Source organism: Narcine bancroftii, chromosome 3, assembly GCF_036971445.1.
Source record: "Narcine bancroftii isolate sNarBan1 chromosome 3, sNarBan1.hap1, whole genome shotgun sequence".
In the NCBI taxonomy this organism is placed as follows: domain Eukaryota; kingdom Metazoa; phylum Chordata; class Chondrichthyes; order Torpediniformes; family Narcinidae; genus Narcine; species Narcine bancroftii.
Genome location: NC_091471.1, coordinates 266,946,411 through 266,969,549, shown reverse-complemented (window position 1 = coordinate 266,969,549; position 23,139 = coordinate 266,946,411). Strand labels below are relative to the sequence as shown.

Sequence of the window (23,139 nt, the reverse complement as noted above, 5' to 3'; positions counted from 1 at the left end):
TTGTGTGCCCTCATCTGACAACGATCCTGATAGGTCCCTCTTATTGGTCCTTGTGAATTGACCTCTGATCCATTTCTCTGCAGCAACCGTACCACACTGTGATGCCGCCGGCCACGACTTTCTCAGTAGAGCTCCTATACAGGGTCGGCACCAGAACACATGTTAGAGGGGGGGGTATTAGCAATTTTTGAGGGGGGGCTTATTTAGTGGGGGAGGGGTGCTGGCAGGGACCTGGTGGGGTTCTGGGTGAAATCTACCTGTCATTAACGCCATCCGCCCCTCTGACATGGGGCACGTGGATGCTCTTTTTATTGGGGGCAAATGGAGAGTCGGTACTGTGCATCAACTTAGTCGCTAATGATGCGGGAGGGAGTAAGATGGGTCTGATGGCCAGGGATGACCATGACCATATGGGGAGAAGCACAGCATCTTGTTTGGGAGGGGCAATGCCCGCAGATGCCCTCCCTTGGCGCCAACCCTGCACCTATAGAAGGTTGACATGATGGTGGCCGGTAGCCTGGCCCGCTTCAGTCTTCTCAGGAAGTGCAGTCACTGTTGAGCCTTCCTGACAAGTGAGGAGCTTGGTGCTCTCCACTGCACAGTTATTGATGTGTAGTGGAGGGTGGTCTCTCCTAATCCTCCAATCAATTACTGTTGTAATTGTACCAGTCTCTACCACTTCCTTGAGCTGCTCATTCCATGCATGCACACCCCCTAAACGTTTTTTCTTAAAGTCTTCGGGTCCCTTTTAAATCGTTGCTCTCTCTCTCACCTCAAATCTATGCCCACTAGTCTTAGACCTCACTACCCTACCTTTTCTGCACTCTATTTAGGATCTTTGCAGCCTTCATAAGATTTGATGGGTCAAATCTACAGCAACAGAACCATTCATAAAGTGTAAATATAGGCATCCACAGTGGCATGACAAGTTCAAATGCTGTATCGTGCGGTTGGTGATGATCCCTATTAATGTGTTTCTCTCTCTCAACTTCCTTAAGATTTGATTCCTCTTCATTTTGCCCACTTGATCATCGCTGGATGGAAATTTCTTAGAACTCTCCCAGCTGCCTGAAGAATGTTTGACCACTCTTCGTGCTGTGATTGTGGGGGTTCCTGGCGTCGTGATTTAATAATAAAAGAAATATGAGAAATCACATTGCCAGGGATTACCACACAGTTGCAGGAATGGCCAGCTGTAACCAACAGACCCAGCAACAAAAGCTTGAAGCTTACAGAGTACTGGTTTCCCGCTAAGGGAGTCAAATGGTGCGAGGTCATTGACTTGTTGTTTTGGCCCTGCTTTCAACGACTTTTAAGATGAGAGGGCATAAATTTGCGTTGAGAGGGGAAAGATTTAAAAGAGACAAGTTAAATTAAATGAGGCAAAATTCTGGTCCATGGTCTCTAGGCTGGAATCACATTCAGCCCTGTAGATCTACCCCATTGCTCTTCAGTGTGGTTCAATGAAGAAGGAAGTTCTAAACTGGAAAGAATTTAGCTTAAATTGTTCCTGAAACATGGGGGTCAAACTATTGCTCTTCCCAGAGCATGAAGTGTCCATCACTTCAGAACAGAAACAGATTCTATTGTCATTAAGCCAGCTCTCACCTAGGCTAAGATCTGTGCTCAGCAGAACATTTGCATGCCAGACAAAGCTAGAACAGTACCTGTTTGAGGTTGGAGTTAATTTCTAGCCAATATAGAGAGGAAAGAAATGTTTACATTTTTACTGCTCATTTGTTGCTTCCCAAAAAGATTCACAGACAAGAAAATAACTTTTGAAATGCCGTGACTGTCATTTTGTGGGAAACACTACAGTGGATTGCATGCGAAAAAAGCTGTAAGTAACTGTGAAAATGACCAGATAACTAAATACACCCCGATAACATCATCAAACCACCAACAAGAAATTATGATCGGTTAAAATAACCTCTCACAGAGGCCCACAGCAACCTGCTACATAAGTGTCTGATCCATTTTCTTCCCTTGGCCGACTATGCTTTTCTTCTACTCCCCTCACTGTTCTCCCCACTTGCCCAGACAGAGCAACATACTCTCCTGTCACCTTCCATCCCACCAACAGATCATTCTTTATAATTTCCACGCGAGTTCAGTGAGATTCCACTGTCCTCCTTCTCCCCCTTCCAACGGATTGAAGAGCGTGTTCCCTTTGCTCTACTTCTCCCCCTTCTGGCACTTTTCCATGCAATCATGAGATGCAACTCCTCTTCCCACCATCCAGGGGTCCAACAGTAATTTGTTTGCACTTCCAATCTAGTTTACTGTGTACTGTCCACTGGCAAAACCGAATTCAGAGCAGTCAGCCTTTTTATTGAACACCTGGGTTTAGTCCTTGGGGGCAGTACTGAGTTTCCTGACGTTTATCACCTTAATTTTCCAGCCCACTCTCTGACATGTGTATCTGGGGCCTCCTGCATTATTATAAGGAGGCCCAACACATGCTGGAGTGGTACCCCATGTCTAGGTATGCTTCAGCCTTCCCGGACCCAGTGTACCATCCTACTTCATTCAGCCCTTTCGTGCAGTGAAAAAGCCCGACCTACCTCCATGAATGCACCATGGCCAGCGACTGCAGTCCCTCTCAGAGCTGCACTCTGCTGCCAAGCATGAATGTAATGTCGATGCTAGGGGCGGGCTGATGACGTCGTCAGCTTGAGACACAGGAGCGGGATTTTTAAAACGCCGACAGCGTTGACTCAGCGGGCGGTGCTACTGCACCAGTCATCCTGGCCCCAGAGGGTGCTACAAGGTGCTGCTCAATGTGAATTCGATGCAGGAGAAGCCTTTTAGGGATGCTCCATGAAAGGTAAGTTTATATTTTTCTCTCCGCACTTATAGCCGGCCTCCATGTGGAGGCTTGGCATGAAAGCACCTAGAGTCTGTATTAGAAATTATCAGACAATCGATGGTTATTATTTTATCTCCACATTAGCACAGCACTTGGCAGTTTTTTCATTCTGCTGTATGTGTTCCTGCTCTCTGTCATAATTTGATGTTCTTTTTCTGACTAACCCCATTTATACGTTATCCCTGCAGAAACCCTGCCTTTGCCTTACCAGAGATACTCTCTTTGTGAAATTCAACCTCTACACCTGGAGGTGGAAAAAACTTGTTCTCTTTTTCTTTCTGACAGAGCACATTCAGCTTTTAACATGAACAATTTTCTATAAATGCTTTCAGGCCTTCTGAATGTTCCAGCATTTTCTATTTTTGTTCGAATGACTAACATTTGCTTTTGATTTTAGTTTTTTTCACTGATGTATTGCATGCAATGTTAATATTGGCAAGGACACTGGGAGAACAGCCCTGCTTATCTTTGAATTAGTTCCTAATGTCCACTGAAGGGGGCGGAAAGACATCAGTTTTCATTTGGGGAAAAATAACACTGAAAAATCTAGCACTTCCTCAGTACTACACTTGAGTCTCTGTCGTGCTATCAGAACCTGGTTGTGACCCACATCCCATTTCTTTTAAAGAAAATGAGCATTTTTCTGCAGTGATTATTTCACAGGTCACGCCAATATTGTTTTTTTTATATAACTTACGTTTGGCATGTTTATAGATTACATTCGGAAGTTGGGTTTATGAGACCACCACATAAGCTCTGGCAGTTAGTATGCAGAGAATGCTCAGTGAATCAGGAAGTGCAGAGGGCCCTCCACCTGCATAGTGTGGACCCAATTTGAGTGGGCCTTGCCACGTGCTGGATGACAACATGCAGTTGTCGAGGCGCCCTCAGCTAAGGATCAGTTGGAGCACAGGACCATTTCTCTGAAGGGCAGCAATGAAATTTGGCCTTGTTGTGCTTTTATGGGAACAGCCCATGAAATTCTGTGCTAATGAGCATCTGAGTCTCTTCTTTGTGCACGTTCTTCTGGTGATAGAATTGTAAGTGATCCTCAACAGCTTTATGAGGTAGAGATTGTCTTTCTTTCCCACAGCACACAGAAGTGCTGGAGAAACTCAGCAGGTCACGCAGCATCCATAGGAAGTAAAAGGTGGTTAACGTTTTGAGCCTGAGCCTTTCGAGCAGTCGACTGCCACGTACTTCCTATGGATGCTGCATAGTCTCCCCAACCCTTTAAATGTATTGCACTCGAACCCAGTATCTGTAGGTGTTCTCGCTTACTTATTTCTCTTCCTCCATCTTCTGATCTCCAGAGACTGCACTCTTCAGACTGGCACAGAACTGAGCTATTTGGAGAGCAGAGCCTTGTCTAAAACCCTGTTCACAGTGGCTAAGTTCAGTTCCACTGAAGAAGAAACCTTTTTCTTCTCCCATTGGCTGTTTCCATGCCAGAATTCACTTAAAGAAGTTAGGAAATAGCCACATGCATTTACACTACAATTTAAAGTCGAAAAAGATCCCAAAGTTCTTTGCAGGGACTTTTTTAAAAACTGACTGTGAGAGTGAGAGACAATAGGCTGGACTTTCAAGACTGAAATGGATGGGCATTCAAGGAAATGATACATGCAGGGCAATGAGGAAAAGACAAAGGGGAATTGGATGACTGAATTGCGCTATAGAAACCCAGCAAATGACTATTCTGCACCATTTTACTTCTGAGATGTAACCAAATATTCCAGGAAAGGGAGAGCATCGATCAATACCCTATGAAACTCCTTTGGACATTTATGGAATGTTAAAGTCTATATTCAACTTGTTGCCATATCTGCTTTAATGCATGTTTTGGGGGTTTCCAATCCTTCAGAGTTGCCCTGGAGATCTTTGGGAACTGAAAATTCATCACTTGGGTAGAATGGGGAGCTATGGCAAGGAACTATCACAAGATGAGTGAAACGCCTGTTCCTAAAATTTATTTTGAACCACTTTAGAAAACCTAGAAGCAGATGGGATTAATGTTGGTTGACTGCACCCAGATGAAGGCACCTGACTTCGTGAGAAAGGGTGTTTGGATATTGATGGTTGGGAGGGTGGTAGATGCATGTTTTCAAGTAAGACAGCCTAGACTAGAAGGGCCAAATAGCCTGTTTTTGCGGAGCCTCCAAAGATACTTGCCTGATGCTATGAACTCTTCTCATGATGGCAGTGAGATGTATCATTGAAACAGACCATGATCTCCTGTGCCTACTGAGCTGATAACAGTGAATTTGTGAAGTACTGGCTCAGTTCAGCAGGAACTGGAGTCGGGCCTAACAATATCCATGGAGGGTTCACAGTGAACAAAAGTTTCTATGACCTATGATCAATAAAACACTTGTTCCAGTCAATTGACATTCTGAATTTGTCTTCGTTTTCCTTGGAACCCACAGGACTGGAATGATAGCAGATCATGGTAAATGCCAGGAATTAGCTAAGGTGTACTGTTGATGTTTCTGTTGAGCCTTGTACATGGAGGAACATCATGTAAAATGCTAACTCCACTCCAACATGAGGGAAACCTTCAGAAAAAATTTGTTTTTTAAAAAATATCAATAAGGAGATAACAAATTGAATAAATGTCCAGGCTACAATTGGCTGTAGTTCTCTGCTGGTCATCCTTGCAGAGAACCAAAGAGAACATCTTGGAGTAATTTTTTTTAGTAAAATGGAAATACCTGTAAAAGATGTCATAAGAGTTTACATGCAAATTTCAAAGGTTTAGGATGATCTGTTCAATGGACTGTCTTGTGGAGCCTGTGATCTATAGTTGGGGACATTAAGGGATGTTTCATCAGAACACCCATTTCCAACACTCTTCTGCCATTGGTTCCTTGGCACATCCACCCACGCGCCACAGCAGCAAGTGGAAAGCAATCAGATACTTAATAATTGACAGCCAATCAATGGGGTTTATTTTCAATTCCACCACCCCCCCCCCCCATCCAATATTTTCCTCATAAATGGATTCCAGAGATGAGTTTCTGAATACTCCTAGACAATTAAGGAGCGTTCTCAGGCATAAAAGAGGAAAAGATGCTTGTCTATAGAGCAGCCATTCTCAACCATTTTTCAGCTTAACCCCTCCCCCCCCACCAGGAGCCTGCTCGAAGTTTATGGGCCCCCTTCCCTGTGAATCAGTTAAGATTTGGTTTCTTCTGGTCTTCTACTGTTAAAAACATAAAAATATTTATGTTACGTGAGGTGAAAAGAAAATGAGGCTTTTACTTAAACGTGCTGAGGCCCCCAAGGGGATTGTAGGGTTTCCCTTGAGAATAGCTGTAATAGAATGTCTTTTGCAGCTGAAGTGGTTTCAAAGTACTTCGCATGATAGATGTGGTAATACTGGAAATAATGCAATCAATGTACATGCAGCAAGGTCCCCGCGGAGAGCAAGGTGATGCTGTCATAATTTGTTTGTATTCAGAGATGACTATTGCTTAGTGGACTGGAGATCATTCTTTCTCCCCCCCCCCCCACCTCCAATCTCCTTGAACTAGAGCTCTGGAGTCATTTATACCTGCCCAAGATCCTCCAATTTAACATCTCTTGAAGGATGGCACCGAATATGCAGATCCCTCTCTCAGTACAGATAAACCCTGCTTTACAAATACTCGCTTTATACAAACTCGCTTTTGCGAAGGAACCTGTGTTCGCTAGCCGGAAGAAATTTGAATGGGTTTACGCTTTTTACAAAAATAGCCTTCAATAGCAGTGAATGGATCTTCACTTTACGCCATTTCGGTTTATGAAAGGTTTCATTGGAACGCTCTCCTAAAGTGGAGTACTCTTGTATTACGATGCAAGAGCCAGTGTGGATTTGGTCTTTGGAATATGCATCCTTCTCAGGTAAGACGTGAGAATAGTGAAGGTGTCTTCCTAGCACTCCATTCTCGTTGTTGATCTGTCCTTTCCCACTGAACTTCGACATAATCTGATCACCTGAAAATGTCAATCAACCCCTAGAATTATACATAGCCTGTCTGCAGTGACTCACGCAAGGCAAGGTCAAATACTCCATCGTGATTTCTTTTTAATAATATTCACATTTTACAAGCTAGATATCAATTGTGGTGGAGGTTGCAATATGCTTTAAAACAACTTTGTGTAATTATTTCATGTGCTGGAGAAAACCTATTCCAGAAATGCTTTGTTGTAATCCTTTCATACTTTGATCTACACCTCCACTATTTCAGTGTGCACATGTAAGCCACAACAATTTGTTCATCCTATTGATATCTAGCACTTGAAAGAAACTCTTGAATTGGGAAATGTTTGCACTTCAATATAGAATTGTAATAAATTGTGTTCCGATTCAATAAATATGATAATCCCTTGAAAAGCACTTGACTATTGCTTCTATGTGCACAAATATATTGGTATATCCAATGAGAAATGGTTAATTTAGAAATTGTGAAATCTTACATGAGTGACTTTTTAAAAACGATTCACTCTCTAGATGCAGAAAACTGACATTGAGAATCCATCCACAGTTGCCAACTTTGACAAGAAGGTGGTGAACTTTGAAATGATGCGTGATATGCCTTGGCAACATTTCTAGTGACACATGAGTGTCAAATCCATGGAAATTATTTTAATATCTACACCACTTGTATATAAACAGACTTGCCTATATTAGGAAAATGACTATTGGGTATCTGTGAATAGTACAGATCTATCACCAATGTATATAGTTACTGTATCTAGACTGTGCTTACAGCGATTGGCTGAGAGCTTAGCCACGCCTACTGTCTGGGCCTTAAAGGGTTGTGTCCCTAGCCAGGTCGGATCATTCCGGACTGGTCGGCCACCTGTGAAGAGCTCCTGTCTTTTGCTAATAAAAGCCTTGGTTTGGATCAACAAGTCTTTGGTTCTTTCGACGAGCTCTACAGTATCTTAAAGCAAAGTCAATTTATGGCAGTCCGGATCTTTAAATGAATATGTAAGGTACAATTGCATAGAATTTGCTGTTAGCTGAATTGACCTACACTGAGGTGCATTCAAATCCACCCCCTGCCCCCACCTTGGCTTTCCCTCTTTGTCACATCTCCCTCCTCTCTCAGTTGATCAGCACATTCCATATTTCTGCCCTGGGGAACATTGAACTCGAGCCTCTAATCCGATGTGTTGAGAGGATGTGGGATTATTTACATTTCACACAAATTCGTGGTGTCTCCCCATGCCAAGGTCTGACCAATTTTATTGTGAAGACCACCCATTTTAAAAAGCGGAACTCCAACCTTTCAGCAACCCACCTTGAAAGCAAATGGTAAAGATGTGGCTTGTGGTGAGTACAACATTTATGTTTAAGTATTCCCCTCCCACATGTTCCGTCCAATTATGGATTCAATGTGGGGTGTGATTTTTTTTTTCCCATCAGCTTCGTAATCGTGACCCAAGAATAATGTTCCCTTTCAAAGGTGATCTGGTAAAAGGGCAGTCCTTGGAAGCAGAGGAAGCCACTTAGTCCATGGTATCAAATGTTTTTTGAATAAACTTTCCAATAATTCCCCCTGCTCTTTGTCCAGGCAACTTTGCTTTTGGAATTCAACGAATTGCCTTCTGCAACTGCTTCTTGACTCTCTGCCCCGACCCCAGGTGCGGTAATGCATTTTATGTCAGGACACATTACAAAATGAGCAGGGCAGCAACATTCGCAGCATTTGTGATGAAAAGTCCGGGGGCGCTGCTCAGAGCTTCAGAGTCATCAGTTAATTAATTTTGGTTTGATATCCAGAGTTATGGTGCAAAGACAGGGAAAGGGTTGGCTGGAGATTAGTAGAGATGATTAAGAACTTCAACCTGTTGTTCTGTTATTATGCAAATGTTTGCAGTTGTGCACCTCTATCTCCAAGTACAATGCTTTATAAATATGGCTTTTGTTTTGCAACAAGAATTAACAGATGGTAGGCTCCCTCTCTCCCACCAATCTTGAATGCTTGTGTAATCTCTACCAGTGCAGTTGCGTGACGTGCCCATTTATGGAAGCAATACTGTTCAGCAATCTATCTGAGAATAAACCAAATTAAAATAATAATCCTGTCTGTTTTTGATAATGAATTCTGAGGTACCAAAAGGGAGCAGAATCAGGTTTTCGACTTGTTCCCTAAAGTATGTTTTTGCTGCTGTTGAACCCCAACACTTTGTGGTTCAGTGCAGAGCCAGGAAAATGCGGCTCTTGGAAAGGCTCCGAATTTCGCCTGTGTTTTCCTGCTGTGATCTCAGCAATTCCATTGGTGGAGTTGAGGCAGGAGAAGGGTTGAAGCTTCTGGGAAAGTTCCAGTGACTTGAATCTTATGATGAAGAGCTATGGCCCATCTGACTTGGACAAGGTCTTCTTGGGACTCAACAGCTTTGAATTTCGGAAGCTCTCCCTCAGTCTGTAGGAGCTGTCGGTGGAGGCGCCGAGGGCTGACTCACTGCGGCTCAGGAAGGACAAGGGAGTGCCGGCTCTGATGAAGCAGAAGCACAAAAGCCTGAGGATGGCTCGCCTCACGTCGTTGCTTCCAAAGGAGTAAATGATAGGATTGATGGCTGAATTGACCACAGCCAAGGTAATAGTCCACTCCATGGTATGTAACCTGATGCAAAGCTCTGAATTACAGAAGACATCCATAAGCAGCAACACAAACAGGGGGCTCCAACAGATCACAAAAGCAGCAACAATCATGAAGACCGTCTTTAGCAGTCTGATGGACTTCTGCTTGCTCTTGCTGCTGGACGCAGACTTAGCACTGCTCTGGACCAGGTGGTAAATGCCACTGTAGAGTGCCACTATCCCAATAATAATGACGCTGAACACCACAACGCAGAAGAGGATGTAGCTCTTGGAGTAGAGAGGCAGCAAGGTGGAACAATCTTCAAAGTTGCACATGCAGTTCCAGCCAAACAGTGGCAGGAGACCTATAAGGGAAGCCACCAACCAGCAGAGTCCAATCAAGCAGTAGACCCGGTAGGTTTTGTTTGCTGATGTGTGTGGTACAGGTCTGACCATAGTCGCGTACCTCTCCATGGCCGTGATGAGCAGACTAAATGTTGAGGCAGCCAGGGCAAAGAACAGGACCCCTTCCCTAAGGAACCAGACTGTGGGTGTGATGTGAAAGGTATTTTCCCCTGAGAGGCACAGATTGAGGATGTAGGCAGTGCCATTCCACAGGTCACAGAGGGTAATGTTGGCAATGCAATAGTAAACCCAGCTCCGGAAGCGCTTGTTATTCAGGATAGCAAAGAAGACCAGTAGGTTCTCTATGACAACAAAGCAACTGATGACTACGAAAATTATTCGGACGATGCCCATACCCTCATGAGGCAGTCGCCTGTTCTCCAGCTTCCCAGTGAGGTTGTAGTGCAGTAGAATAATTCTTGCATCTTGTCTGGTTAACAAATCCAGGCATTCACTGGTGTTAATCATTTTGTTGAGGAACAACGATTGCTCGTAGATAGCAATAGAGCAAGGTGATCTTTGATCCAGTGGTCACCAGACTTTAAAGAACCTGAAAGCAAAATGAGGGATATTATCACTGAGCTTCAATGATAATATTTATCTCTGTTGTGTGCAGATAAAGTCAAGGCAATTGTTAGCAATTCTGTTACTAGACTTCAAACTCCACATGATTCGGCCGTAGGACCGAAATTTCTTAATGGCATGTTGATTGTATTACTCCTGATATTTTTTTAATGGAATTGAAAGTTGTAAAACAATTTACAGTGTTTCACGGGCCCAACTTTAAAATCAAGGCTGATAAGAAGGTATCACTTGGCCAAAAGTTTTGTCAAAGCTACAAGAAATTCATAGGAAGAGTAAAGGGAAGATTTATGGTGAGGATGTTAGAGCTTGAGGCAGTGGGAATGAGGGTACGACTGCCAGCAGTGGAACAAATCAATTTGGGGGAGCAGCAGTGGCCAGAATTGTAAGGATGTCAAGAGATTGAAAGATGTTTGGAGGAGGCTCTGAGATAGAGTGGGGTCAATTGGGAAGTCCATGGAGGGACTCCCAATTACGTGGATTTTGAAACAGACACGTTTTGCCTTTTTTTTACATTTTGGGGATATGGGCATTGCTGGCAAGAGCAGCTTGTATTTCCCTTGAGAAGGTGGTAGTGAGCCAATATCTTGAACTGTCGCAATTCTTCTGGTGAATGACCTCCCACATATCAGTCGGTAGGGGGTTCCAGGATTCCAACCCAATGACGATGAAGCACTGGCAGTAGGTTTCAGTCTATGACCTGGAAGGGAATACCAGCAGATGATACATAGAAACATAGAAGATAGGAGCAGGAGTAGGTCATTCGACCCTTCGAGCCTGCTCCGCCATTCAACGAGATCACGGCTGATCTTAAAGTTCAGTATCCCGTCCCCGCCTTCTCTCCGTAACCTTTAATACCCTTATACTGAAGAAATAGATCTAATTCCCTCTTAAATAGATTTAATGAACCTGCCTCTACTGCCCTCTGTGGCAATGATTTACCACCCTCTGGGTCAAGAAATTCCTCCTCATCTCGGTCCTAAATGGTTTGCCTATTATCCTCAAACCATGGCCCCGGGTTCTGGATTTTCCCATCCTTGGAAACATCCCATCTGCATCCATTCTGTCCAGTCCTGCCAGAATTTTATATGTCTCTATGAGATCCCTTCTCAATCTTCTAAACTCCAGCGAGTACAATCCCAATTTGCGCAATCTTTCCTCATAAGCCATTCCTGCCATTCCAGGTATCAGCCTGGTGAATCGCCTCTGCACTCCCTCCATTGCAAGAACATCCTTCCTTCGATAAGGTGACCAAAACTGCACACAATACTCCAGGATGTTTCCTTGTACTGCTTCCCTGAGTCCTTGGTGGCAGGCATCACAAATTTGGAGAGTAGCCATGACCAGTGACTGGTGTGCATTCACGTACGGCAGTCGTGATGTGCAGGTGTTGGAGAGAACAGCTTTCTCCAATCATTCAGCCTTCTTTATCCAGGATGCCATTCACCTCACGAGTGTTAATAAATAAATTGTTTCTCTTTCCAATTTTTGGGAAGATATTTTTCGTATCCTATCTTTAGTTCTCAATGTGAATCTGATCCCTAATCCTATAATTACCCTTTTTGGGTCAACTAAGACAATTGGTTTGAATTTGACTTTGTCTCAATCCCATGTCATCTATTTTGCCTCCCTTATTGTTAGATGTTCAATATTGATGAGATGGAAAGAAGCTGTCCCTCCTACATGACATGCCTAATGTGTGTATATTTTTTTTAAAATCAGATGTTCCTCTACTGTAACGGATTTAAATTTTCTAAGTTTATGGGGTCCTTTTATTGATTATTTTTGCAATTTATAAGATCACTTGGATTTTACTTTGTGAGTTTGTGATTTCTTTTAAATGGTTGTGAAATTATATGTGCTTACCAGTTAACTTCAGAAGAGAAGGGGGTTAGAATTTATAGTATAATAGTTACTTTTTTAAAATCTTTTTAATTTAGCCGTGTGTTGTAATTGTTTAATGTTTGCTACTTTTTTCTGTTTGATTTACGATATTAAGTTTGTATATGCTTTATTTTCTTATGAAAAAGAATATATGGAAAATATATATTTTACGTTTGATTATTGGCTTTTACTTATTTATTATTTCTATAAAATCCAATAAAAATATTGAAAAAGAGAAATAAGTTATGAAACTCAGATATTAAAGGAAAATATTTCATGTCTTCCCTCCTAACATTTGATTGGTCCTGCCATTCCCTGTCAGAACATTATAGCACAGTACTGGCCCTTCGGCCTACAATGTTATGCTGACCAAAAAAAATGATCACTCCCTACCTCAACCCTCTATTTTACTTTCATCCATATGCTGGTCTAAAACTCTTTTAAACTACCCCCCCCCCCCCTCCTTCTGCTTATTGTTCTAACCTCCACCACTACTCCTGGCAATACATTACAGACACCCACAACTCTGTGTATATTTTAAAAAAATGCTTACCCCTGATATCTCCCCTAAACTTTCTTCCCTTCACTTTGTACAGATGTTCTCTGGTGTCTTGCTACTCCTGCCCTGGGGAAAAAGGTGCTGACTGATTTCCTCTGTCCATGTTTCTCATGATCTTGTGGACCTCGATTAAGTCACCCCTCATCCTTGCCCCAAAGTCCCAGCTCTGCTAACCTTGCCTCGTAAGACCTATTTTCCAATCCAGGCAACATCCTGATATATCTCCTCTGCACCCTCTCCATAGCCTCCACATCCTTCCTGTAATGAGGTGACCAGAACTGAACACAATACTCTAGGTGTCATCTCACCAGAGGTATATAGAGCAGCAACATTACTTCGTGACTCCTGAAGTCAATTTCCTGACTAATGAAGCAGAGTCACTTCACTGACTTTCACTCCACCTTTCCCTGGCTCTGCACTTGTCATAAAACAGCTAATCCTTATTCCATTCCTAGTATAATTTCATTGAAGTGGAACATTAAATAGCTGGCTGACCTGCTGAGCACAAAACAGCTGGGATGATACTCCAGAACAGTGTTGTGAGACTGCTGCATTGCCAGAATTGCTACTGTTTGCATGAAATCCTGATCTACAGCCTTTCTGACCTCCTTGACGAGCATTAAAAGGCCCATGGCATAATTTTCTAAGAAGTGCTCAAGGAGTTTCTCCCAGTGCCCTGGCCAATGCTAATCAGTCTCTCACCAATGATCTGGTCATTATCATGATGTTGTTTGTGAGAACTTGCTATGAACCAAATGCCTGCCAGGCTTCCTGCGTTGCAGTAGCAGTGATTCAACTGTACATCGCTGCCGACAACTTGCTATTGTAAAAGGAGCTGCAGAAAAGTAGAACACTTCCTATGTTAGCAAGCAGCATTTGTTCCTCAGTGCTGCCTTTTCTCCGTGACTGGGTTGACCTTATTATGTTTGGGGTCTACACCTATCATTTTCTGCTATGTTTTTGGTTGATAGATATCGACAATATTTATGCGCAGTCTTGTTGTAACAACACTGAATGTATCTGCAATTACCACTGCTCGAATGAAGCCACAAAAACAACCAGAAAATGAAGAAACAGATCCATCAGTAAATTTAGAATTATGCCTGGAACTTGAGGAAATAATCATGGCCTTTTTTAAAAAAAAGTGAAAAAGTTTAAAACAATAAAATACGTGACAGATGTGGATATAAGAATTTGTTTAAATTTATACTTAACCTTCCCCAGGGTTGAGTCTAAGACATTTTTCAGCCATTCCACTGAAATAGGAGACACTTTTTCTCCACCCATCCCTCAATTCCATTTAATTCTGGCTGACTTTTTGACCGAGATAACACTTCTTCCTGACCCCTCTATCTCTCAATTCTTTCTGTGCGCTAAATGTGATCAGTCTCAGCCTTGAATAGAAACAACACTGAAAGCTACAGCTCTCTCCTGCACTCTTAATCTTGGGCCTCTAGAGCTGAGTTTGAATGACCTCCTCTGGATCAGAAGGATTCAGTAGCCCACTGATGCACAATTGCCACCAGTAGCTGCACATCATGGTAGAATATTGATATCTGATATTGTACCATTTGAAAGAATGTTGCAATGACTGGATTATGGTCTAGTGGTGTTTTAAAAGCATTACTTCTGCTCTTATTCACCAATAAGCTCTCTCAAAAACAAGTGACTGTGTTACATTTTATTTATTGCCGTCATGACTGTCAGATTGGAAATACAATCAGTCAAGGTTTCATTGCACAATTCGACTTCCTCTTTGACAATATTTGTAACTTGCTAGCATTACTGGACTTGTGCACGTTACACTTCTTGCATGAGAGTTTATACTGTGGGCCCAGTGTCAGAGCAACAGATATCAGGATAGAGACATTTGACCTCAAAGTGCTGCTTCTCCCATCTATGCATCCTACGGTAAGCAGACATGGGAAGGGAGGACCCCTCTCTGCTCCCCATACTTTCGCTCTTTCAAGTGTTTCTATTGTCCAGCTGCTCGCGCTTGCATTAACACAGCACATTTTATCGCCATGACACATTTCCAAGCACTCACAGCTGATGTAGTACTTGCTTTTTTGAGATGTTGTACCAGAGGGAAAACTGGCATAGCAAACTCCACAAAGTAGAATGGACGGATAAGCCAGCTCCCCACATTTAGTGAGGCAGAAATTGATCTGGCTGGTTTCAATAACAACACATTGACATTAATCAGTAGCCCCTTCTTCCTTGACACTCTGCCCCAGGAATTAATTGGGCATTTACTGGGACAGGGTCCAGTGAAAAGGGAATGTTGTCTGAATGCCGGAGTCAAATGACATCATTTCTCGCCGGGGATTAACCGCCTCTACCCCTACTCATATCCATGGCATTTTCTGATGGTAACGTGCTGATAAAACCGGTGGAAAAGTCATCCGTTTCCAATTGAAGGCAGAACACTCTGATCCATAGGGATGGGTTGTGTTCAGTGGAAAAGCAATTAGTGTCCCAGTTAAGGGTGGCCAAGTGGAAACAGCATAAAGGGCTTCCTTTCCCAGGACACTCCACGGCCAATTAACTGGGATGCCAGTGGGAAAGGGACTATTGAGAGAATTAGAGAGTAGCTGAGGAAAAATAGTTTTCTTCCAGGAGATGGCGGGATTTGAATTCAATGCCGGAAGCAGAATTTCTCACATTTTAGAAGAGTTGGATGGGCACAAGGTCCAAAGAGGGACAGCAGAGGGATTAGACTAGATTGATCTTTTTCTGACTGCTTATACTCCTGGGGAGTGAATTTCTTTACATTCCTCTCTGACACACTCGCTTAACCCCTTCACCTATCACCTCTCCTTGTTGACAAACCTCAACTTCTCTCCTACTCTCTTGCGCTAAACTCTTCAAATCCTCCAATAAAATGAAATATCTCAGAGCCCTGTAACACTCAGCCATCGCACATGGAATGGGAAAATGCATGTGTGTTGCAATTGATAGAAGAGAGGAAAGAGATAAATCAGAGAAACAAGAAAGCTCGGGGAGATGGACAGGAGAAAAGAAAGGGCTGGGATAGCTGAGCAAAGGAAGGAGAGGCACATAAAGTAGGAAAGAAAGAGAGGAAGGAGGAGGTGAGGTAGGAATCAAGGAAAGATGAATACAGAGAGTGAAAAGTAAAGGAGACAGAGGACAAAGATGCTGGGTGAGGTAGATGATTGACAGTGCTGGTTCACTGAGAAGCTGTCTTTAGCTTTGAGTTACATTGTCGCATGTGTAAATCCCACTGTAGCATCTTAAACCCATTAACCCACCTGAGTGCTTCAATCCAACACCAAAAATTCTAGCATTAGTTGCAGGAGTTGCTTTTTGGATGGAGCTAAACTAAGACTCTGCCCGCATTCTCAGATGGATGTAAAAGACCCGTGGTGGTACTTTGAAAGTAGAGCAGGGAAATTATCCCTGGGGCCCTGGACAATTCGATTCAATCGAATCTCCCAGACAGAGTATTTAGGCCATTATCATTTGCAGTTCACGGGAGCTTGGTTATGCTCAGTGTGCTTCCAACAGTGGGTGCACTCATCGAGGTACCTCACTGACTGTAAAGTGCTTTGAAGTGTCTTTCTGAAAAAGATGGTCTCAAACTGCGCCCCATCCTTTCTGACACGGTTTCTCCCTTCTAATTTATTTGCACACAGTCTTTCTAAAATATATTCAAAACTTCTGCAATCATGATGGTAATGTGCAATTTTTTCAGAGACACACATTGATAGCATCTATGAAACATTAAATTACTTTTCATTCAGTGTTGGATACAGGCTTAATTACAATGTCACTAATCCCATCAAAGACAACTGTTGGATCCAGTGATAACACACTGGATCCAACTTCAATAAAATTCTCCTTCCTCATGAAATGCTGTAAAGTTACGACAGCAACTCTGTTATTTTTAATGTGGTGATACAGAATGTTGAACTTACCATGGCAATGTTAGTCACTTGTCCCTTCATCAGTTGGGCTGCTGCTATGCCCCATGCCGATATTTCAGAAGCTACTGCTTGCTCCAGCTGCCCTGACTGCACACATGGTCTCTACAAATTACAGAAGTTGCGAGTAGACTTCTTGTGATCAGTTCTGCTCCACCCATGATGACAAGACAGACTGAAAGGACTGATAAGATTCTCAGATCCCTGCGTGTAAACTCCATGCAGCTGTAGATCTCAGAGCTGGAAACAACTCCTGTCCAGCTCACAATATCTTAACGTGTTAGCTGGCGGCACTTGATATTTCTAGCAAGGATTTCTCCAAAATGCCGTTAAATAAAATGATAATGAGTTTATTGTCACACATTGTACCATGTATATATGCACCAACCTTCATACTTGCTGTAGCTGAACAGGTGTTTCATTTAAAAAACAACTACAATAATATACACTAGAGTTTAAAAAAAGACAATAAATGCAGAAGTGGATAATAAATATTCACATATTCACCATAGTGCAAGGAACAAAAAGTAGTGTCACAAAAGTGTAGACAGACTTTTTATGGTGTGAGAAGGGAAAAGCCTGATAGTTTTGCAAAGAAACGGTTCTTGAATCTAGAAATGTTAGTCTTCAGGCCTGAAGGTAGCAATGAGAAGAAATTGAGACCAGGGTGAAGGGGGTCCTTTATGATGGTGGCTGTTTTTTTTGAGGCCGTACCCCATCTAGATGTCTTCAGTGGGTCGCGGGTTAGGACCTGTGATGGACCTGGCCTTCTGCATTCTTGGGCACTTGATTTAGCACCATCAATAAGATCTGCAGGGAACGTTGCTGTTTGAGAGCAGCAGCAATCATCAAGGACCCACACCACCCACTACACGGTCTGTTCTGACTGCTGCCATCAGGAAGGAAGTACAGGTGCCACAAGGCTCACACCACCAGGTTCAGGAACAGCTGCTCCCCCTCCACCATCAGTCTCCTCAGCAACAAACTCAATCAGGGACTCATTTAAGGACTCTTACCTGTGCACTTTATTGATTTTTTTCTCTCTGAATTGCACAGTCAGTTTGTTTGCATTTCTTTACTTGTTTACATGTTTACCATGAGTACAGTTTATTTTTTGCACAACCAATAAGTGGTAATTCTTGCTTGCTCGTCGGAAAAAGAATCTCAGGGTTGTATGTGATATCATGTATGTACTCTGACAATAAATCTGAAATCTAAATCTACAGGCTGCAACCAATCCAGTTTAAAAGAGTGTCTGATGACATGCCAGATCTCCTCAGACTTCTTTGAAAGTAGAAGCATTGGTGTGCATTTTTCACGGTGGCCTTGATACTCTGACTCCAAGAGAAGTCATCAGATAAGTGGATCTTGAAGATACACTCAATGTGGACAAAGTGTCCCTCAACCTCTTCCCTTCCTAAAATCAACAATATGATCCTTGGTCTTGATGATGTTGAGAGCAAGATTGTTTCTTTGGCACCACCCAACTAGATTATCTCCGTCCTGTATCCTGACTCATCATTTCCAGTTATTTGGCCCACAGTGCAAAATGTTGGTAGCAAATATATAGATGGCATAAGAGTTAAACTTGGCCACACAGTTATGAGTGAATCAGGAGTACAGCAGGGGCTAAGCACAAAGCCTTGGGGTGTCCCTGTATTGATGGTTAGTGAGGAGGAAATAATGTTGCCAGTCTGCACTGTTTGTGATCAGCTGATGAAGAGTCAAGGATCCAGTTGCCTTGGGATGAACAGAATCCCAGCATATTGCACTCAACCCCATTGTTTGCAGACTGATTCCTTAGTTTGGTCATAGGTTTTGCCGGTGTGATGGTGAAACAAAATGTGGTGAATCAATGCATTGGAGATATACCATGTGAACTATGGGTCTCAATGACAGCACTCTCCACTCTATGTCAGAATTAATTCAAGTCCCACTCCAAAGATGAGCTCAAAAGCTGGCAGGTGCTAGATTAGAGTCAGAATCAGAATTTATTGTCATGAACATGTCACAAAATTCATTGATTTGCGGCAGCGTCACAGAGCAAACCACCTTACAAAATAAATTAAAATAGACCAAGAAAAATAAAAAGTCAAAGTGAGGCCATGTCTGTGGTTCATTGTTCATTCAGGAATCTGATGGCAGTGGGGAAGAAGCTGTCCTTGTGCCCCTGAGTGCTCGTCTTCAGGCTCCTTGTACCTTTTCCTCGATGGTAGTAGAGTGAAGAGGAAATGGGCTGGGTGGTTGGGGGGGGGGGTCCTTGCTGCTTTCTTAGGACACCACCTCTTGTAGATGTCCTTGATAGAGAGAAGTCAGGTGCCCGTGATGTCACAGGCCGAGTTTTTAACACCTCCGTACCAGACCGTGTAGACCTGTAGAAGTTTTAAAGACTCGTCGGTAACACACTGATCTCCTCAAACTCCTCACAAAGTATAGCTGCTGGTTAACCTTTTTCATGATGGCATCGACTTTGAGGATCCAGGACAGATCTTTGGAGATGTTAGCCCTCAGGATTTTGGAGTTCTTGACCCTCTCCATTGCTGACCGACCCCTCGATGAGGACTGGTTCAAGTTCTCCTGAAGTCCACAATCATCTCATTGGTTTTGCTAACATAGAGTGCAAGGTTGTTGTTGTGACACCATTCAACAACCTGATCTATCCCTCTTCTGTAGGCTTCCTCATTACCATTTGTAATTCTGCTGACAACCATGGTGTTATCAGTAAATTTGTAGAGAGCATTTGAATTGTGGCCACACATTCATAGGTGTGGAGTGAGTAGAGCAGCAGTGCAGTTTTTTAGATCAATATCAGTTCTCTCAATGGCTGTAAATGATCATAGTCAACTATTTAGAAAATGATTATAGATGACCTGATCAAAATGTATTCCTTAATCACAGAAGTAGTTTATCCAGACATAATCACAAAGCTGGATGTGGGTTCTTGCTGTGCAGGTATTGGTATCTGTGGTTCCTATGCTAGGATACCAACTGGATTTGCGAATGATACGAAGGTTGGAGGAGTTGTGGATGGAGCTGAAGATTGTCGAAAGTTGCAAGTGGATATAGACAGGATGCAGAGTTTGGTGGAGAAGTGGCAGATGGAGTTCAATCTGGATAAGTGTGAGGTGATCCATTTTGGAAGGACAAACCAGAAAGCTGAAGACAAGGTTAATGGTGACTTAAAAGTGTGGATGAACAGTGGGACCTTGGGGTCTAAATCCATACATTCCTCAAGGTCACTGCACAGGTTGATAGGATAGTTAAGAAAGCCTATGGGATGCTGGGCTTCATTAATTGGGTGATAAGTTCAAGAGTAGAGAGGTCATGCTCCAACTCTATAAATCTCTGGTGAGACCACACCTCAGATTTCAAATGTATCGTTAGAGTCATATGACATGACATTCTTTTTTCTGTGGGTGAGGCAGAATTACCATTTATAGGTAGGGCACAAAAAAACTATACCACAGTAAACAAATAAAGAACTGTAAACAGATAACAAATGTAAACAAACTGACTGTGCAATACAGAGAGAATTTTAAAAATTCAATGAAGTGCATAAGTAAGTCTTTAAGTGAGTCCCTGATTGACTTTGATGTTGAGGAGTCTGATGGTGGAGGGTGAGCTGCTGTTCCTGAACCGGGTGGTGCAAGTCTTGTGCCACCTAGACCTCTTTCCTGAACAGAGCGTGTGCTGGGTGGTGTGGATCCTTGATGATTGCCGCTGCTCATTATAGGAAGGATGTGGAAGCTACGGAAAAGGTGCAGACGAGATTTACCAGGATGTTGCCTGGATTGGGAAACAAGACATGAGGCAAGGTTTGCAGAGCTGGGACTTTTCTATTTGGACCATAGAAGAATGAGAGGAGACTTGATAGAGGGCTACAAGATTATAAGAGGCATAGATAAGGTGGACAGGCAATGCCTGTTTCCCAGGGCAGGAATAGCAAACACCAGAGGTCATAGGAACAAAGTGAAGGGAGGGAAGTTTAGGGGAGACCTCAGGGGTAAGTTTTTTATGTAGAGAGTTGTGGGTGCCAGGAATGCCTTGCCAGGGATGATGGTGGAGGCTGAAACATTAGGGGTATTTAAGAGATTCTCAGACAGGCACATGGATGGAAGGAAAATAGAGTGTTACAGGGTAGGGATGGTTTAGTACTTTTTTTAAAGGAATATATAGGTCGGCACAACATCAAGGGCTGAAGGGCCTGCACTGTGCTGCAGATTTCTATGTTCTAAATGCACACTCATGATACAGTTTTGAAGTACTTCATGGTCAATAAAGCTGTTTGGGACCTGAAGTTGGGGAAGGGGCTACAGAGAAAGAAGGCTCCATTGCATTATCAGCCAGGCTGATTTTTTATTTTATCAGAGAGTTTGAGACAAATTTTAATCTGACAAATGCTCAACTTTCATCTTATCCAGAAGAATTTAACTAAGAGGGGGAAACCAAGAAAACAGAGACTTTTTAAAATATATATACAAAAAAAAACTATTGAGTCATGAATGTGAGGATCTGCTGTCTTTCTGAGACTGCTTCTAGCAAAGAACTCTTCTTGCACCAACTCTCAGAGCCAGTCCTCTTGTGCAAGAAGAACAATTGTATGAAAAACTGAGCTGAGACCTTCCTGTTTACTCCCTTCATAACTTCTCTATGATAAGGGGCAGGATATTTACGTCTGATTTTGCAGGCTGTTTTCACCCTTCCTCTGCATCTCCACCCCAGTCAAAACTCTTCAGAAAACATTAGAAGCAAGAAAATATTCGTATATCTGTGCCACAAACAGCGGATGTTAGCATGTTTAATAAGTTTAAGGATGCAAATAATGTTCCTATTCCCAGCTAGAGAAGGGATGGATTATATAATTCCACATCATTCAAGTATTAGTCAAAAAATAGTGTGAGACAAGTTACCGAATTTAAAAGCTGATAAATCCCACAGACCCTAATTTATGTCCAAGAGTTTTGAAAGAGATGGCATTAGAAATAATTCTGTTATCATCATCAAAGTTTTATAGATTCTAGAATTACTCCTGGTCAATAAATTATAGCCCACCATTTAAGAAAGGAGGATAAAAAACAGAGAACTATCCGGCTGTTTTCCAGTGAGAGGAAAAATGCCTGAATGTGGTCCTTGGGATCCAAATCCATACATCCCTCAAGGTCGCCGCACAGGTTTTTTTTTAAACTTTATTTATTATTTCAAAAGAAAAATAATATATGACATATGCAGCAATTAAACATAAACATGAACACTTTTTTATATATATAGAAAAAAAAAGAAAAGAAAAGAATTCCCCCCCCTTTCAGCCAACTCTCCTAAGAAGAGTCATAAAAAAGAAAAAAGAAAGAATATTAAAGAAAAAGTTAAATCTACATATTAAAATCTAATCAATATAAATTGAAATATAACAACCACTTATTAATAAAAAAAATTATAATTATCATACAAAACATATGTAATATTTTCCATTATTAAACAATATTTCATCTCATTATGCCATCTATTAATATCAATCATATTTGTATCTTTTCACGTATTAGCAATACACTTTTTCACTACGGATAAAGCTAAATATACAAAAGCAAGCTGAAACTTATCTAATCCCAAGCCTTTCAGAGGTTGCAAACTACCCAATAAAAATACTGTTGGATCGAAAACTATTTTAATCTTATACAGATATTCTAAAAACGATTGGATTTTCTTCCAAAAAGATTGTATATGTATACATGACCAAACAGCATGAAAAAAAGTTCCAACCGTATCACCACATCTAAAACACAAATCTGATTCATTAAAACCATATTTTTTTAATTTTTCAGGTGTCAAATATAATTGATGTAAAAAATTGTAATTAATCATTGCATAACGTGCATTTATCAATCTAGTTACACTATCATAACAGATATCTAACCAATCTTCTTCAGAAAAAATAAAACCAATATCGACTTCCATTTAATTTTAGTTCTATCCCAACCCTTTTTATCTATACCATCCTGTAATATTTGATACATAGATGAAATATAACCCTTCTCTGGTACCTTCATAAGAAAAGTCTCAAATTTAGTCATTTTAGGTAAAATAATATCTCTACCAAACATACATTTTACTAAAGCCACACAGGTTGATAGGATAGTTAAGAAGGCCCATGGGATGCTGGGCTTTATTAATGGGGATTGAATTCAAGAGAGGTCATGCTACAACTCTACAAATCTCTGGTGAGATCACACTTAGAGTACTGATTCTGGTTACCTCATTATAGAAAGGATGTGGATGGTTAAATGGTCTCTTCCTGTATCTATGTTATTTGAATGGGAGAATGACTTAA

The 23,139-nt window shown here is 41.9% G+C and overlaps 1 protein-coding gene and 1 long non-coding RNA gene across 5 annotated transcripts in view; one reads left to right on the top strand and one right to left on the bottom strand.

The window, feature by feature from the left end:
• Nucleotides 1-7,765, top strand: part of LOC138758722 (uncharacterized) — a 34,077-nt gene extending 26,312 nt beyond the window's left edge. For all 4 annotated transcript variants that reach the window (XR_011354399.1, XR_011354400.1, XR_011354397.1 and 1 more), the window contains one exon: nucleotides 999-7,765. This is a non-coding gene — a long non-coding RNA (uncharacterized lncRNA). The remainder of the gene's footprint in view (nucleotides 1-998) is intronic.
• On the bottom strand, nucleotides 6,916-16,938 carry s1pr4 (sphingosine-1-phosphate receptor 4). Its single transcript, XM_069928059.1, has 2 exons — nucleotides 16,809-16,938; nucleotides 6,916-10,395 (listed from the first exon to the last, which is right to left on the bottom strand). Exon 2 carries the CDS (start codon nucleotides 10,311-10,313, stop codon nucleotides 9,210-9,212), a length of 1,104 nt encoding a protein of 367 aa, XP_069784160.1. The 5' UTR covers nucleotides 10,314-10,395; nucleotides 16,809-16,938; the 3' UTR covers nucleotides 6,916-9,209.
• Nucleotides 16,939-23,139: the final 6,201 nt, after the last annotated feature.

What these genes read in the sequence shown, in the direction of transcription:
- s1pr4 (XM_069928059.1), bottom strand. Translation starts at nt 10,313, where the DNA reads ATGATTAACACCAGTGAATGCCTGGATTTGTTAACCAGACAAGATGCA.